The sequence below is a fragment of the Ciona robusta genome, chromosome 9, assembly GCF_009617815.1.
Source record: "Ciona robusta chromosome 9, ASM961781v2".
Classification (NCBI taxonomy): Eukaryota; Metazoa; Chordata; class Ascidiacea; order Phlebobranchia; family Cionidae; genus Ciona; species Ciona robusta.
In genome coordinates this window covers 556154-570466 of record NC_143243.1, presented here as the reverse complement: position 1 = coordinate 570466, position 14313 = coordinate 556154, and the positions used below count along the sequence as shown (strand labels likewise).

The window sequence follows — 14313 nt, the reverse complement described above, 5'->3', positions numbered from 1 at the left end:
TGATTGATTCATTTTTTACGCATTGCGGTATTTTTAGAATTTCTTGATTGTTACGTTTAGTTATGTAGAAAGCGGTGAGTTCAAAGATTAATTTACCGTGGGAAAGTTTTGTATAACATTTTCTTAACGAATACTGTGCTTTTAGCTTAAAATTCGGTGTCTCTACCTATGCATTCTGTAAATAGTACAAAGCAAAGCGCGGTAATCAGCGTATTTTGCCTCGCGTTCTAATGATTAGGCGGTGGTGTACTGGTAACAGCAGTTTAAACAAGTACTAGTAGCAGTAATTTATATTGAAAATGACCGGCAGTAAACCGACTACAGCTTTTCTATTTATTTTTTACAACATGTATTGTAATATTGACTTACTGTTATAGAACAGGCAATAGAGTTACGCCATACTGCTGATTGTGACGTTTAACAATGAAGACGGAACTCCAAAACCGTAAGTTTTGTGTTTCATTAGTTGTATATAATATTCCGGCATTATTTAAAGGTTTGTAAATGTTCTGTTTGACATTTAATGTTTGGCATAAATATGAATGTAGAAAATTTGTAAGGATGTTTTGTGGCGTAATAATGGTATATGATGGTGTATATAAACTTGATAGAGTAGAACGGTGTAGTTTTAAATCTACTTTTAGGAAGTATTGTTTATAAAGTTCTCTAATAAAGCAGATAGTGAGCGTTTATTTCAACAGTGTACATTGTGTATTGTACTGTGCTATTCGAAAACCAAACCGTTCGATCAGTAAAACACTTTTGCGTTTATTGTTTTTGTACTGTTGTAGTTCTCGGCCTAAACTAAAATAATGTATTGACCTTATAAACCGACGCAGCGCTTATTCGCGCCCTTTTTAAAAAGTAAATTTCGACATGGTCACCAGCTAAATAAAAAAAACTAATAAACTGTCAGTTTTGTTAGTGTTGTCTCTTATGTGACGTCTGTGGATTTAGGGTCATATTTTGTAACCGCTAGACGTCAGTGTAAAGCTATCTTTGTGCGTTGTTTATATACGAATGATTAACACGTAAACATCGTGTATTACGTAACACTGCTTGTATGCATTGAACAATGGAACAATTATGTATTATGACGAAATAAGCAACTGCAATATATGGAACGAGAAAAAGCGAAGTCAGCTGTTGTTTACCACCAACAGGTAATCCCCCACCACTGAAAGAGTTAATTCTGTTTTTCTGCGTTGAATTGAGAAGTTCTCCACATTCTGACGATAATTCTGGGTATAAAAGTCGCATATGTTATAAATATTAGTTAAGAACACTACAACTTGACAGTGAGCATGAGGTGTATGAATACGCCATGTGTCTGGTGTATAAGAAGACACCCATGTTATAACTCAACAGTGAGCATGAGGTGTATGAATACACCATGTGTGTCTGGTGTATAAGAAGACACCCATGTTATAACTTGACAGTGAGCATGAGGTGTATGAATACACCATGTGTGTCTGGTGTATAAGAAGACACCCATGTTATAACTCGACAGTTAGCATGAGTTGTATGAATACACCATGTGTGTCTGGTGTATAAGAAGACACCCATGTTATAACTCGACAGTGAGCATGAGGTGTATGAATACACCGTGTGTGTCTGGTGTATAAGAAGACACCCATGTTATAACTTGACAGTGAGCATGAGGTGTATGAATACACCATGTGTGTCTGGTGTATAAGAAGACACCCATGTTATAACTTGACAGTGAGCATGAGGTGTATGAATACACCATGTGTGTCTGGTGTATAAGAAGACACCCATGTTATAATCTGACAGTGAGCATGAGGTGTATGAATACACCATGTGTGTCTGGTGTATAAGAAGACAACCATGTTGTAGTTCAACAGTGAGCATGAGGTGTATGAATACACCATGTGTCTGGTGTATAAGAAGACACCCATGTGATAACTCAACAGTGAGCACGAGGTGTACGAATACACCATGTGTGTCTGGTGTATAAGACCAACTGTTATAATTTGACAGTGAGCATGCAACACAACTTACCTTGCAAAACCAGGCTTCTCTTTCCTAAATAAAAACAGAAATTAGAAAAAGGGCATTTAAAATAAACAGTCACATGACAACTCTTCTATAATAGGAAGAAACCTTAACTGTTACACATCCTATATTGCATTCAAGTGTGTTTTTACTCTCTTAAAATTTGAACTTATTTTATTAAACTTACTTTATACTAACTGGGTGTTTGGCATTCTTGACCGCTGCTTTGTACACTGAGGAAACCAGGAATCTTTTGTAAGAGTCTTTTTTCATCAGACTGTATATATGATCCAATGCTGGGTCAAATGTGTGTCTTGTGCGTTTGGTTTTTATTAGCTTGGAAACTTTTAATGCAGTCTGAGTGTCAATGTTAATGGGTGTGTCGCTGTTTGGGGAAATGTATTGTCTGCAATGAAACCAAATGTTATCATTTGTTCAATTTGTATAATATAGAAAAGATTGGCAAAGCAATAAAAACAATATCTTTACCCTAAAAGTTAATTGAATGAATGTAACTTATTTAACCTCATGGACATTGTAAGTTCAGTGGAACAGCATTTAAGTTGTTGAGAGACAAACTAAGTCTTTCCAAACTGGAGGCTGCGTAATAATCGCAGAGAGTTTACTAATTTTACACAAAATACTGCATATCTTAATATTATACTCTTAATCGTGTAGGTTTGCAGAAAATGTTAATAGATTAAAAGGGGGAGATAGCAGTTAAGTTTGGGAAGCCCTGCTTGAAACTCAGAGATACTTACTCGAATATCTCTTTGATCAATCCATCAACCTCACTTAATGGTGCGCTATGCAAATAAGCACATCGCAAGTAAAACAGAAGATTTTCTTCACTGAACTCTTTCTTTAAATGCTCTTGAAAATAAACCCGTCCAATCTTACTCTCAATAAGTTTTTCAAAGCTTAAACCCCAACTCACAACCTCTTGTTTGTATGGCTCTCCAGCGCTGTAATGTTAAGTTACATTTGGATCATTGAATGTAACTTATTCAGGCAAGGCAACAACAATCGTTATAACATGTTTGTTTCGTTTATTACATCTACTGCTTGCTTCCAAACTACCATGTTCGTAACTTATTTATCCTTGCTTGGCGGAATACAGATGTTTTGTATTTTTACACCCTGTGCCCCCTTAAGCGTTACCATGTATAAGTTGACCCATTACCCCAATACACAGCGGCCTAAAGGTGATTAAATTAGAATTGTAATATTTTCGAATGAATTGAATGAATGTAACATACTTTATCCTCGCGTGGCCAGAAATCCACAGTCGATGTAACACAGGTGTTAATACATCTCGTGCCAGCTTACGAGTTACTGTGTATGTTACTTGTGATTATTTTTTGGACTTTCAGATTTTTTATGTATAGCAATAATTTGGACAACCTATTAGTGGCCACTGGGTTGGAACAATTGCCATTAAGTGTCTTGCTCAAGGACACATATGCCCACAATGGTAGCAGTGACGAGCCTTGAACCCATTACCTCTGGGTTACAGGCAGGCGCGTTAACCACTTTGCGTGACACTGGACAAATTAAGCACCACCACTTTGCGTGACACTGGACAAATTAAGTATTATGGAATAAAATACTGACATGTTTGAAGGTTCCGGCCACATTCTCTTTGCAGCATCCGAATGCCACGGGTTCTTATACTCTTCTTCTTCTTGCCACAGTGGGTCAAAGTTCATCCATTCTGTGCAAGTCTTTATAATTCTGTTGAGTATCGAGAATGATAAAATGTAACTTATTTTATGACATGTATGTAAACTTGCAGGTAAATGGATAAATGTAATTTATTTAGGGGCCTGAGAATTTAGGTAGAGTGGGTTTATTACACCTACATTGTGTATACACATTCTATATGGATAAGGTCCTACAGCAGGGTAAGGGGTATAGGACTTAATGATCCATTACAACAAGCGCTTGATCACATTCTCTTTCCTTTTCAACTTTCAGATGTAATTTATTGCATTGAAATTTGCTAAGCAGCTCTTACATAATACACACAATATCTTATTGTGGATAGGACGTGGACCCACCTGGTACAACTCGCTGTTATTGATCTTGGGTTAGCTGACTTGGTCTCATCTGTTTTAATAAAGTGTATTATATTAATGGAATTATTGTTTGGCTACCTTGGTATAAGTTCTGATTAATAATTATCGCCCCATGACGGGGCAATGGCAGCCATTATATACCTCGTGCCCGCTAAGAGTTACCACAGATGTAACTTTGTGGGTGATTGTTTGTTGAAAAGGCAGCGAAGACTGACAATTTAGACAACCCATTAGTGACCGCTGGGTTGGAGCAATTGTCGTTAAATGTCTTGTCCAAAGATGCATACGACCACAATAGTAGCAGCGTTAAGCTTTGAACCTGGTACCCCAACCACTACGTAATACATATTACCTGTAACTGCAACTTGAACATATGAGCTGAAGTATCTGTTTAGCCCCCTTGCCATAACATTCCAATCTTTTGGTCGAACCCTTGAATCTGAGTTATGGTTAGTAAGAGGTCTGTTAACCCTCCAGAATGCGTATTCTTGCCTTCGCTTTATTTCCCTGTCACCTGGGTTACACTGGCTTAATAGCCTGAAATGGAACTAATGATTAGGAGAGAGAATATTTTTGGTTTTAGATATTTATTGTTTGTAATTATATAAATATTATCAAACAAAACTGATGGAAATACAAATGTGTCCTTGGGCAAGACACTTAACAAACCTTGCTCCAACCCAGTGGTCACTAATATGTTGTAACAGTAGAACCAGCTTGGGGTAATGGGCCAACTCTGGCCTAAATCCCAGGTCCCATGGCGTGCCTCACTGTAGGACCTCACCCATATAGAATAGAATGTGCATATACAATGTTGTGGTAATGCGCCAACCCTGGTCTAAATCCTAGGTCCCATGGCGTGGCTCACTGTAGGACCTCACCCATATAGAATAGAATGTGCATATACAATGTTGTGGTAATGCGCCAACCCTGGTCTAAATCCCAGGTCTCATGGCAAGCCTCACTGTAGGACCTCACTCATATAGAATAGAATGTGCATATACAATGTTGGGGTAATGAGCCAACCCTGGTCTAAATCCCAGGTAGCATGGCGTGCCTCACTGTAGGACCTCACCCATATAGAATAGAATGTGCATATACAATGTTGTGGTAATGAGCCAACCCTGGTCTAAATCCCAGGTCTCATGGCGTGCCTCACTGTAGGACCTCACTCATATAGAATAGAATGTGCATATACAATGTTGGGGTAATGAGCCAACCCTGGTCTAAATCCCAGGTAGCATGGCGTGCCTCACTGTAGGACCTCACCCATATAGAATAGACTTAATATCATAAACAAACACTTAATTACTTATCAGCAATCTGTACTTTAGATTGAATAACATTCCAATTCCCCAACATTAAACGACGCAGTTCTTGCAAGTATTTCTGTATAGAATATTTTTAACTAATATATTACTACACAAATAAATTTAAACACCAGAATTGGTTAAAGTGACAGAATTGTAACAGCACCGAGCTTCGAACCTAGTTCCCTTTGGTCAAGGTGCAAAAGTTTACCCACAGCAATAGTTTGGTACCAAAGTAATCAGGAGTCAAAATGTTGAACCTTACTAAGAAAGAGACTGTAGGTTCAATATTTGGGTTTAATTTATTGCCACACAAAATTTAGTTTAGGATCAATAGAACTTAGAGTTTAAACGATTACTCTCTTACACAAATACACTGTACGGCTCATACTAACCATCTCATATTCATCAAGTGGTGCATCATGACAACCGGATTCACGAGATAAAAGATGACTGGCTATAAAAATATAAAATATTTAAAATAAATAATAGTTAAAAAAAAATTTCTGTAAAATATTGTTGCTTAAAGCTGATTCATTTTCTGAAAAAATGAAAATAGTATATTTATTCGTTAAAAATAAAACATTTTTCTTGAACTTACCATAATCAGTATCCGATGCACTCAGTGTCTCAGTTGGCCAGTAGTAAGGATTCTGTATATAGGGAATGATTTTACATAAAATACTTTCTGTTTTAATTCTGTGAGATTTAGTTAACTTGCTGGTTTTCAATTTCTTTCTGTATGAATGACAATTTGGGAAACTGTTGTAAAAGCCTCAGACCACATATGTTCACACAACACCTTGCCCTGAACCCCGTACCCTTTAATTACTGTATGAGCACTTTCTACCACTGAGCCACAGTTACTATATATTTAATACATCTCTGTTTATATAATGGCTGCAATAACTTATGTAAGGTACAACATGAAACATTGTTACCTGAAATCTAAATTGTAGATTAGGGTCTTCAGTTGGCAATGTTATTGTTACGTTCCAATCATATTTACAAGGATACACGAACCCCATTCGGCACAGGAGCGTTGCAAGATGAGAAGCTTCTGTGGTTACTTCCAATTAATATTCAATACATTTGTAAAACTAACAAGATGTTGTGTTATGACCATCATGTACTATTACACTTCATGCTCATTGTCGAGTTATAACACAGGTGTCTTCTTAAACACCAGACACACATGGTGTATTCATACACCTCATGCTCACTGTCGAGTTATAACATGGGTGTCTTCTTATACACCAGACACACATGGTGTATTCATACACCTCATGCTCATTGTCGAGTTATAACATGGGTGTCTTCTTATACACCAGACACACATGATGTATTCATACACCTCATGCTCACTGTCGAGTTATAACATGGGTGTCTTCTTATACACCAGACACACATTGTGTATTCATACACCTCATGCTCACTGTCGAGTTGTAACATGAGTGTCTTCTTATACACCAGACACCCATGGTGTATTCATACACCTCATGCTCACTGTTGAGTTATAACACAGGTGTCTTCTTATACACCAGACACACATGGTGTATTCATACACCTCATGCTCACTGTCGAGTTATAACATGGGTGTCTTCTTATACACCAGACACACATTGTGTATTCATACACCTCATGCTCACTGTCGAGTTATAACTTGGGTGTCTTCTTATACACCAGACACACGTGGTGTATTCATACACCTCATGCTCACTGTCAAGTTATAACATGGGTGTCTTCTTATACACCAGACACACATGGTGTATTCATACAACTCATGCTCACTGTCAAGTTATAACATGGGTGTCTTCTTATACACCAGACACACATGGTGTATTCATACAACTCATGCTCACTGTCAAGTTATAACATGGGTGTCTTCTTATACACCAGACACACATGGTGTATTCATACACCTCATGCTCACTGTCGAGTTGTAACATGGGTGTCTTCTTATACACCAGACACACATTGTGTATTCATACACCTCATGCTCACTGTCGAGTTGTAACATGAGTGTCTTCTTATACACCAGACACCCATGGTGTATTCATACACCTCATGCTCACTGTTGAGTTATAACACAGGTGTCTTCTTATACACCAGACACACATGATGTATTCATACACCTCGTGCTCACTGTCAAGTTATAACATGGGTGTCTTCTTATACACCAGACACACATGCTGTGTTCATATGCCTTATGTTTTCAAACGCCCACTGTTGTAACAATTTAAATTTTGGACTTAGCATATTCTTGCCTTCAAATGAGCTAATATCCAAATTCTCTTCAAGCCATTGTATTAACATGTCAGCTGTGAAGTTTTCACATTCATTGCTTGACTTGATTCGAAAGCTTTGTCTTGAATTAATGGTTGTTTTCTTTGGTTTTCTTGGTTTGATATGAAATATCTCGTTTTGCATTGCCATGATCAAAGCAGATACCTGGAAATGTTTTAATCTTAAGATTAAAGCACGCATGTAATCTCGAGTGGGATTATTCAATACAATATGGCTTCTTGAACAAAATGCTTGCACAGTGCTGTAGTCTACATTATAGCATGCTAATGCTTACTGTTCGGTTATAACATAAGTGTATTTTATACAACAGACACACATGGTGTATTCATACACCTTATGCTCACTGTCGATTTATAACATGGGTGTCTTCTTATACACCAGACACACATGGGTGTCTTCTTATACACCAGACACACATGGGGTATTCATACACCTTATGCTCACTGTCGATTTACAACATGCGTGTCTTCTTATACACCAGACACACATGGTGTATTCATACACCTTAATCTCACTGTCGATTTATAACATGCGTGTCTTCTTATACACTGGACACACATGGTGTATTCATACACCTTATGCTCACTGTCGATTTACAACATGCGTGTCTTCTTATACACCAGACACACATGGGGTATTCATACACCTTATGCTCACTGTCGATTTACAACATGCGTGTCTTCTTATACACCAGACACACATGGTGTATTCATACACCTTAATCTCACTGTCGATTTATAACATGGGTGTTTTCTTATACACCAGACGCACATGGTGTATTCATACACCTTATGCTCACTGTCGATTTATAACATGGGTGTCTTCTTATACACCAGACACACATGGTGTATTCATACACCTCATGCTCACTGTCGATTTATAACATGCGTGTCTTCTTATACACCAGATACACATAGTGTATTCATACACCTTATGCTCACTGTCGATTTATAACATGCGTGTCTTCTTATACACCAGATACACATAGTGTATTCATACACCTTATGCTCACTGTCGAGTTATAACATAAGTGTCTTTTATACACCAGACACACATGGTGTATTCATACACCTTATGCTCACTGTCGAGTTATAACATGGGTGTCTTCTTATACACCAGATACACATAGTGTATTCATACACCTTATGCTCACTGTCGAGTTATAACATAAGTGTCTTTTATACACCAGACACACATGGTGTATTCATACACCTTATGCTCACTGTCGAGTTATAACATGGGTGTCTTCTTATACACCAGACACACATGGTGTATTCATACACCTCGTGCTCACTGTTGAGTAATAACATGGGTGTCTTCTTATACACCAGACACACATGGTGTATTCATACACCTCGTGCTCACTGTTGAGTAATAACATAGCTGTTTTTCAATACACCAGGAGCATGCTCATACTTCTCCAACCTACAACATTAAGTTAGTATTACCTGACCAAGAACAAGCTGCCTGGGTGGAAAAATTAAAAAACTTCTTTCTTTTTTAAGTTGGTTTTTGGCCTAAAATAAAAACATATATTAGGTAAACATAAGTTAAAAAAAACATGTAAAAAATAATGAGAACAGGGACCATCTTACTGTGTAATGTCATTGGGTCTCATTACACTAGACGGGTCTCAAAATGTTTAATCATTGTTTCAAAATTATGACTACGGCTGTAGTGCTTGATACAGAATACTTATGTGGTATGCGATTATTTATTAGTAACACAAATATTAAGGTGAAACAATCTCCTACATTATCATTTAAGTCTTCAGCTTTCAGAACAATTTCTTCTTTTCTTTCTTTATCATTATCTGAAAATGTAAAAAGACAAATAACAGTATTTGCTCCAACCCGGTGGTACTTCATGCAACGGGTTGTTCAAATTGTTAGTTATACTAAAAATCACCCTCAGAGTTACATACGTAGTTGCTTTTAAAAGGGCGTGCGGTGATAAAACAGAACACCCGTGGTACAACGACTGTCGTTGCTCCGCCACGCGACAATATTTGATGGTAAACCCGGTAAATTTGGTTACGATGCGACCCATCACAGCACCGGAAAGATAATGAATTAACAACTGAACTCAAGTTTACAAATCCTTACCCGAGTCCTGTGCAATTAGAACACCTTCGTACGCCCGAAGCCACGCTTTTATTCTCCAATTATAGGAGCTTGATAGCACAGACATTTTGTACACGAACAATAATACAACCTATAACCTGTTAAAAAAATAATTTGTAAAGTCAAGGATAATCAAGGCAAGTGTACATACCGCGTAATAAATATAAAACAACAAACCTCAATCTCTACGAATATACGATAGCTAGGATCGGATTAATTTAAACAACGAAGGGAAAGAAATTAACAACTTTACGACTTTGTCAAAACACGCTACCGGTATCAACTACTAAAAACGGCGTAAAAAAGTGGAACTAAACCTGGATCACTAAAATCCCTTTATTTTCATGTTCTTAAGATTATCTACGAAATATTATGTTTTTATGACTTACGTTGTTGGTCCTTTATTATTTCTCTATATTATATTATTCACACTGCTATGATTGCTACCAGACGTAACTTATTACTTGATGATCGCTTTTCTTCTAGTAAAAATAAAAACTTTGTTGTAGCAACGTTTCGTCTGCCTTTCGACAAGATATCGTTAAAGTTATGTTCAAACAAAACATTGTTCAGTAAATAAACGTTTTACTAGGAGAGCTTTTTCCAAGCATGAGGTAAAACTTATTTTTCTTTACCTAATTTATGTTCACGGACCCTCCCGTATTAATCTTATGATCGTCTGGTTAATAACTCTATCTCATACACCACATAACGTTTCTGCATGCTGTAATGTGAACCTGTTAGAACGCTGTTTTCCATTTACGTTGAAGATGCAATAACTGATAAACCACTCGTTCAGTATTATGACCATTCGTAAGTCTATGTTAAGCCGACAACCCGCAGCCAAGTGGGCTTGTAAAGACTGCATACAATGCTGCAGGTAACCATGGCTTTAATAATGCATACAGATTATAGATTACACGGTTATAATCCGCTACTGTTGTTTTGAAGGAATTGTCCAAGGCCTCTGACATTACTGCTGTCTTGGCAGAGCAATTCAGATGAATCTAATGCGCTGTTATGTGAACGTAATTAATTTCCGACAAGAAAATATTTATTCCCCATCAGATTTGCTTCTAACTGATTATGTGTCCAATCAATAACTGCTGGTGCCACCAAACGGAAATCAATAAACGATTAATCAATCAGGACTTACATGACAGCGTTGAAATATTTAGTTTGTCGCCTTTGTAACAAGCAGTAGATACGTTAGTTTATAACATGAGTGTCATTATAAACCAGGCACACATGGTGTATTCATACACCTCATGCTCACTGTCGAGGTATAACATGGGTGTCTTCTTATACACCAGACACACATGGTGTATTCATACACCTCATGCTCACTGTTAAGTTATAACATGGGTGTCTTCTTATACACCAGACACACATGGCGTATTCATACACCTCATGCTCACTGTCGAGTTATGACATGGGTGTCTTCTTATACACCAGACACACATGGTGTATTCATACACCTCATGCTCACTGTCGAGTTATAACATGGGTGTCTTCTTATACACCAGACACACATGGTGTATCCATACACCTCATGCTCACTGTCGAGTTATAACATGGGTGTCTTCTTATACACCAGACACACATGGCGTATTCATACACCTCATGCTCATTGTCGAGTTATATATAACATAGGTGTCTTATTATACACCATGCTCAATTGATGTATTAAAACATCTCATGTTTAAAGTTGAGTTAGAACAGATAACAGGAGCCAAATTCGTTCCACAATACGAAAGAGCGAACCGCTTTGGTTGCAAGTTAGGGTATTCCCCGTGATGGAAAACCTTAGCATTTAACGGTTGGTAGCAAAGGCAAATAAATACAAATACAATCACACAAAAGCCCTCACATATAAACACAAAGATGCCTTATTTATATTGTAACTGTAGCTAATGCAAATAACAAGGATTATAAAACACTTTCTTTTATTTCAATATTTAATAAATAATGAGAGATAAAAGCAAAGAAAGATAAAAGACACGTCACACATGGTGATTGTTACGTTTTAGGTGTCAGTTACGTCACAAACAAAATTAAGCAAACTTGTGAAATAACGCTGCATTATTACGTCACAGTTAATTTATGACTGAATAAATACGGAACAATGTGCAAAATTTGAAAATAAATAAATAAGTTTAGGCGGGAAGTTAGCTACACGTGTTTGTGGTGTGTATGAAAGTATTATATTTGTTGTAAAAATCGTCAAGGTAATTGGATAACTGCATTAGGAATTTATAATTGCGAACAATTTCTAATGAATGGCTGGGTAGAGTAGGGTTTGTACATACAGCGCAAGGCTCGAGTTCGCTCAAATCTTTAACGTCAATACTTAAACAGTAAGCGTTTTGCATCTGGAAAAAAAACACATAGAAAATCTGATTAGAAATTTTGCATTTACGCTGTATTTGTATTACATAAATTCTCTGCATTTGGTTAAATGAATAAAATTACATGTGAGTAAACCAAACTCTTTTGCATTTAACATTATACGAATGGGAATTTCAACTGGTCTGTTTAGTGTTTATACCGAGCTGAAATGCGATCCTAATTTAACCGTGTTGTCTGTATTTCGGTTACATTTGTGAATATAGACAATAGGGTTTATCGGCGTAACGGAACGGTTGGGGTGTTTGGCCATTACCAGGTATTAAACTCTGTACCATAATGTACGTGGTAACTTGTAAACGGGCACGAGGTGTACGGGACAGAACACCTGTGTTATAACTTATAAAGTTTACCCGCAACGTAAGGAAATAAGTTGAATTTAGCTATAATTTATTAAAAGCTGATTGGATGATTCAAATTCAGTACAACTCGGTTGCCATAGTAACACTTACGTCAAGTTTAAAATCCTCCATAAACGTCGACAATAGACTGGTGACGTCAGTCAAATCGTTGCCAATAGCCGGGAATTTCCCCGCACCGTAACCCTCAGGTCCAAACGCTTTTTGTAAATAGAAGTTAAAATCTTGCAAGCCGTTCATATTATCTGTGAACACGGTCGCCCATTCGCTGTTATCCTGCGTTAAATACTTGTTTAGTGGCCTATATATGATAGATGGTAGCACCCTGGGTGTTGGGGTAATATACCTACATCCCAGGCCTCAGGTGTGCCTCACTGAAGACTTCAACCCTTATATAATATTATCTCTATTTATAAGTTTCTGCCTCTGTTGATGGTTATACTCTGCGGAATTCTTGTCTTATGAGCCAAACCAGTAGGTATTACACTTTAAAACAAATAACGGGTATTAATCTCAATTAGAACCTACCGTGTTTATAAGCGCAGTTGGTAGTTTAGCAAGTTCAAGACTCGTAGATTCCACCAGACAATCATCGATGTTTGTGCAATCCATATACGAACTGATCTATAAAGAACATACACTGATATAATCACATGTTGCAACATGCTGTGTTTCAATGGCAAGCCATTTGCTGAATATACATTGATTCAAATGTTGATAAAATAATACAAGACTTACAAAGGTAACAAGAGCCTGGTTAGTTGTAGATTTAATACTGCCAAGAATTTGTACAAGATCTTCTGCGCCTCGTGTGCTTCTTGTGACACCAGTCGGGCTACACGACGTCATAGTACTGTATGCAAACGTAATAATCAACGTAATGAAAAGATTCATCTCGGATTATATTGTTGTATTTTGCTTCTTGCTTGGTTGTACTGCTTCAGCTTGTGATATGGATGTCTTACCCCAACTCCAGGGGTATATATACCACAAATCTAAGCCATGTACTCGTTTGTATACACACCTACCCTTTTTTGCTTGACCTGGAGACGCAACCATTACGCACTAAATCAAACATTGTTAAATAAGTTCCGGTCACTAATGAAAAATCCCGTATAAAATAAACAAATACCTTTTCCATATTCGGTTCGTAGAATTTTTATATATATTTCTATTACAAATTGTAACTTGATTATGATGCATTGTTGCGTCAGAATTGTCTTCTTAGAGACAATTAATACCAGCGCTTTGTTACGTCACATATACAGTTGTGTTTAAACAAGTAGCAGCGAGTTTAGTCACGTGGTTTTGTGATAATCTTTAGAACAATGCGATCCCACTCACGTTAAACATGACGTAATAATAGCAAAGTGCGTCGACAAGTTTGCAGCGAAACTTGTATCTAAATAATATAAAGTACATAAAGTTCGCCAATGTATTATATCCCGGGTTATTTTAATGCTATATGTTTCGACATATTTAAATATGACGGGTATTTTGATCCGGGTACATACAGGAAGTGGTGAACCTATACTACCGATAATACGAGCCCAGTATTTAAATATAAACCTTCAAATACACAATCAATTTATATTCGGAGTCGCGATGGTTAATTTATCTTTCCGTTAAATTAAACTACGACAAAAAAGAAAGCGGAATATATTGTAATAAACATAAAATGACTCGGTCAGTTTAGTTTTTATTTATAACCGGA

At 37.1% G+C, this 14313-nt stretch overlaps 2 protein-coding genes across 3 annotated transcripts; both read right to left on the bottom strand.

Annotated features, from left to right (window-relative positions):
• Window positions 1–1080: 1080 nt before the first annotated feature.
• LOC149730539 (regulator of G protein signaling 6-like) lies at window positions 1081–9948 on the bottom strand. 2 transcript variants are annotated; one of them, XM_089885292.1, is made up of 15 exons: window positions 9817–9948; window positions 9466–9524; window positions 9160–9228; window positions 7672–7855; window positions 6346–6464; window positions 6006–6057; window positions 5800–5861; window positions 5407–5483; window positions 4447–4631; window positions 4077–4125; window positions 3631–3750; window positions 2778–2981; window positions 2204–2422; window positions 2023–2046; window positions 1081–1241 (listed from the first exon to the last, which is right to left on the bottom strand). In XM_089885292.1, exons 1-15 carry the CDS (start codon window positions 9899–9901, stop codon window positions 1187–1189), a joined length of 1563 nt encoding a protein of 520 aa, XP_089741418.1. In that variant the 5' UTR covers window positions 9902–9948; the 3' UTR covers window positions 1081–1186. The 2 variants fall into 2 exon arrangements, with proteins under 2 accessions (XP_089741418.1, XP_089741419.1); XM_089885293.1 differs by lacking the exon at window positions 9817–9948 and adding an exon at window positions 9636–9773.
• Window positions 9949–11784: 1836 nt separating this feature from the next.
• On the bottom strand, window positions 11785–13801 carry LOC149730538 (uncharacterized). Its single transcript, XM_089885298.1, has 4 exons — window positions 13338–13801; window positions 13128–13223; window positions 12693–12875; window positions 11785–12206 (listed from the first exon to the last, which is right to left on the bottom strand). The coding sequence occupies exons 1-4, from the start codon at window positions 13491–13493 to the stop codon at window positions 12003–12005; spliced, it is 639 nt and encodes a 212-aa protein (XP_089741424.1). The 5' UTR covers window positions 13494–13801; the 3' UTR covers window positions 11785–12002.
• Between the last annotated feature and the right edge of the window lie 512 nt (window positions 13802–14313).

What these genes read in the sequence shown, in the direction of transcription:
- LOC149730539 (XM_089885292.1), bottom strand. Translation starts at nt 9,901, where the DNA reads ATGTCTGTGCTATCAAGCTCCTATAATTGGAGAATAAAAGCGTGGCTT. An exon ending in ATAACAGCGAGTTGTACCAG is followed by an intron (nt 3,751 to 4,076) that starts GTGGGTCCACGT and finishes GATACTCAACAG; the next exon opens with AATTATAAAGACTTGCACAG. An exon ending in TGGCCGGAACCTTCAAACAT is followed by an intron (nt 2,982 to 3,630) that starts GTCAGTATTTTA and finishes TTAACATTACAG; the next exon opens with CGCTGGAGAGCCATACAAAC.
- LOC149730538 (XM_089885298.1), bottom strand. Translation starts at nt 13,493, where the DNA reads ATGAATCTTTTCATTACGTTGATTATTACGTTTGCATACAGTACTATG. An exon ending in CAACTGCGCTTATAAACACG is followed by an intron (nt 12,876 to 13,127) that starts GTAGGTTCTAAT and finishes TATTTAACGCAG; the next exon opens with GATAACAGCGAATGGGCGAC. An exon ending in TGGAGGATTTTAAACTTGAC is followed by an intron (nt 12,207 to 12,692) that starts GTAAGTGTTACT and finishes TTTTTTTTCCAG; the next exon opens with ATGCAAAACGCTTACTGTTT.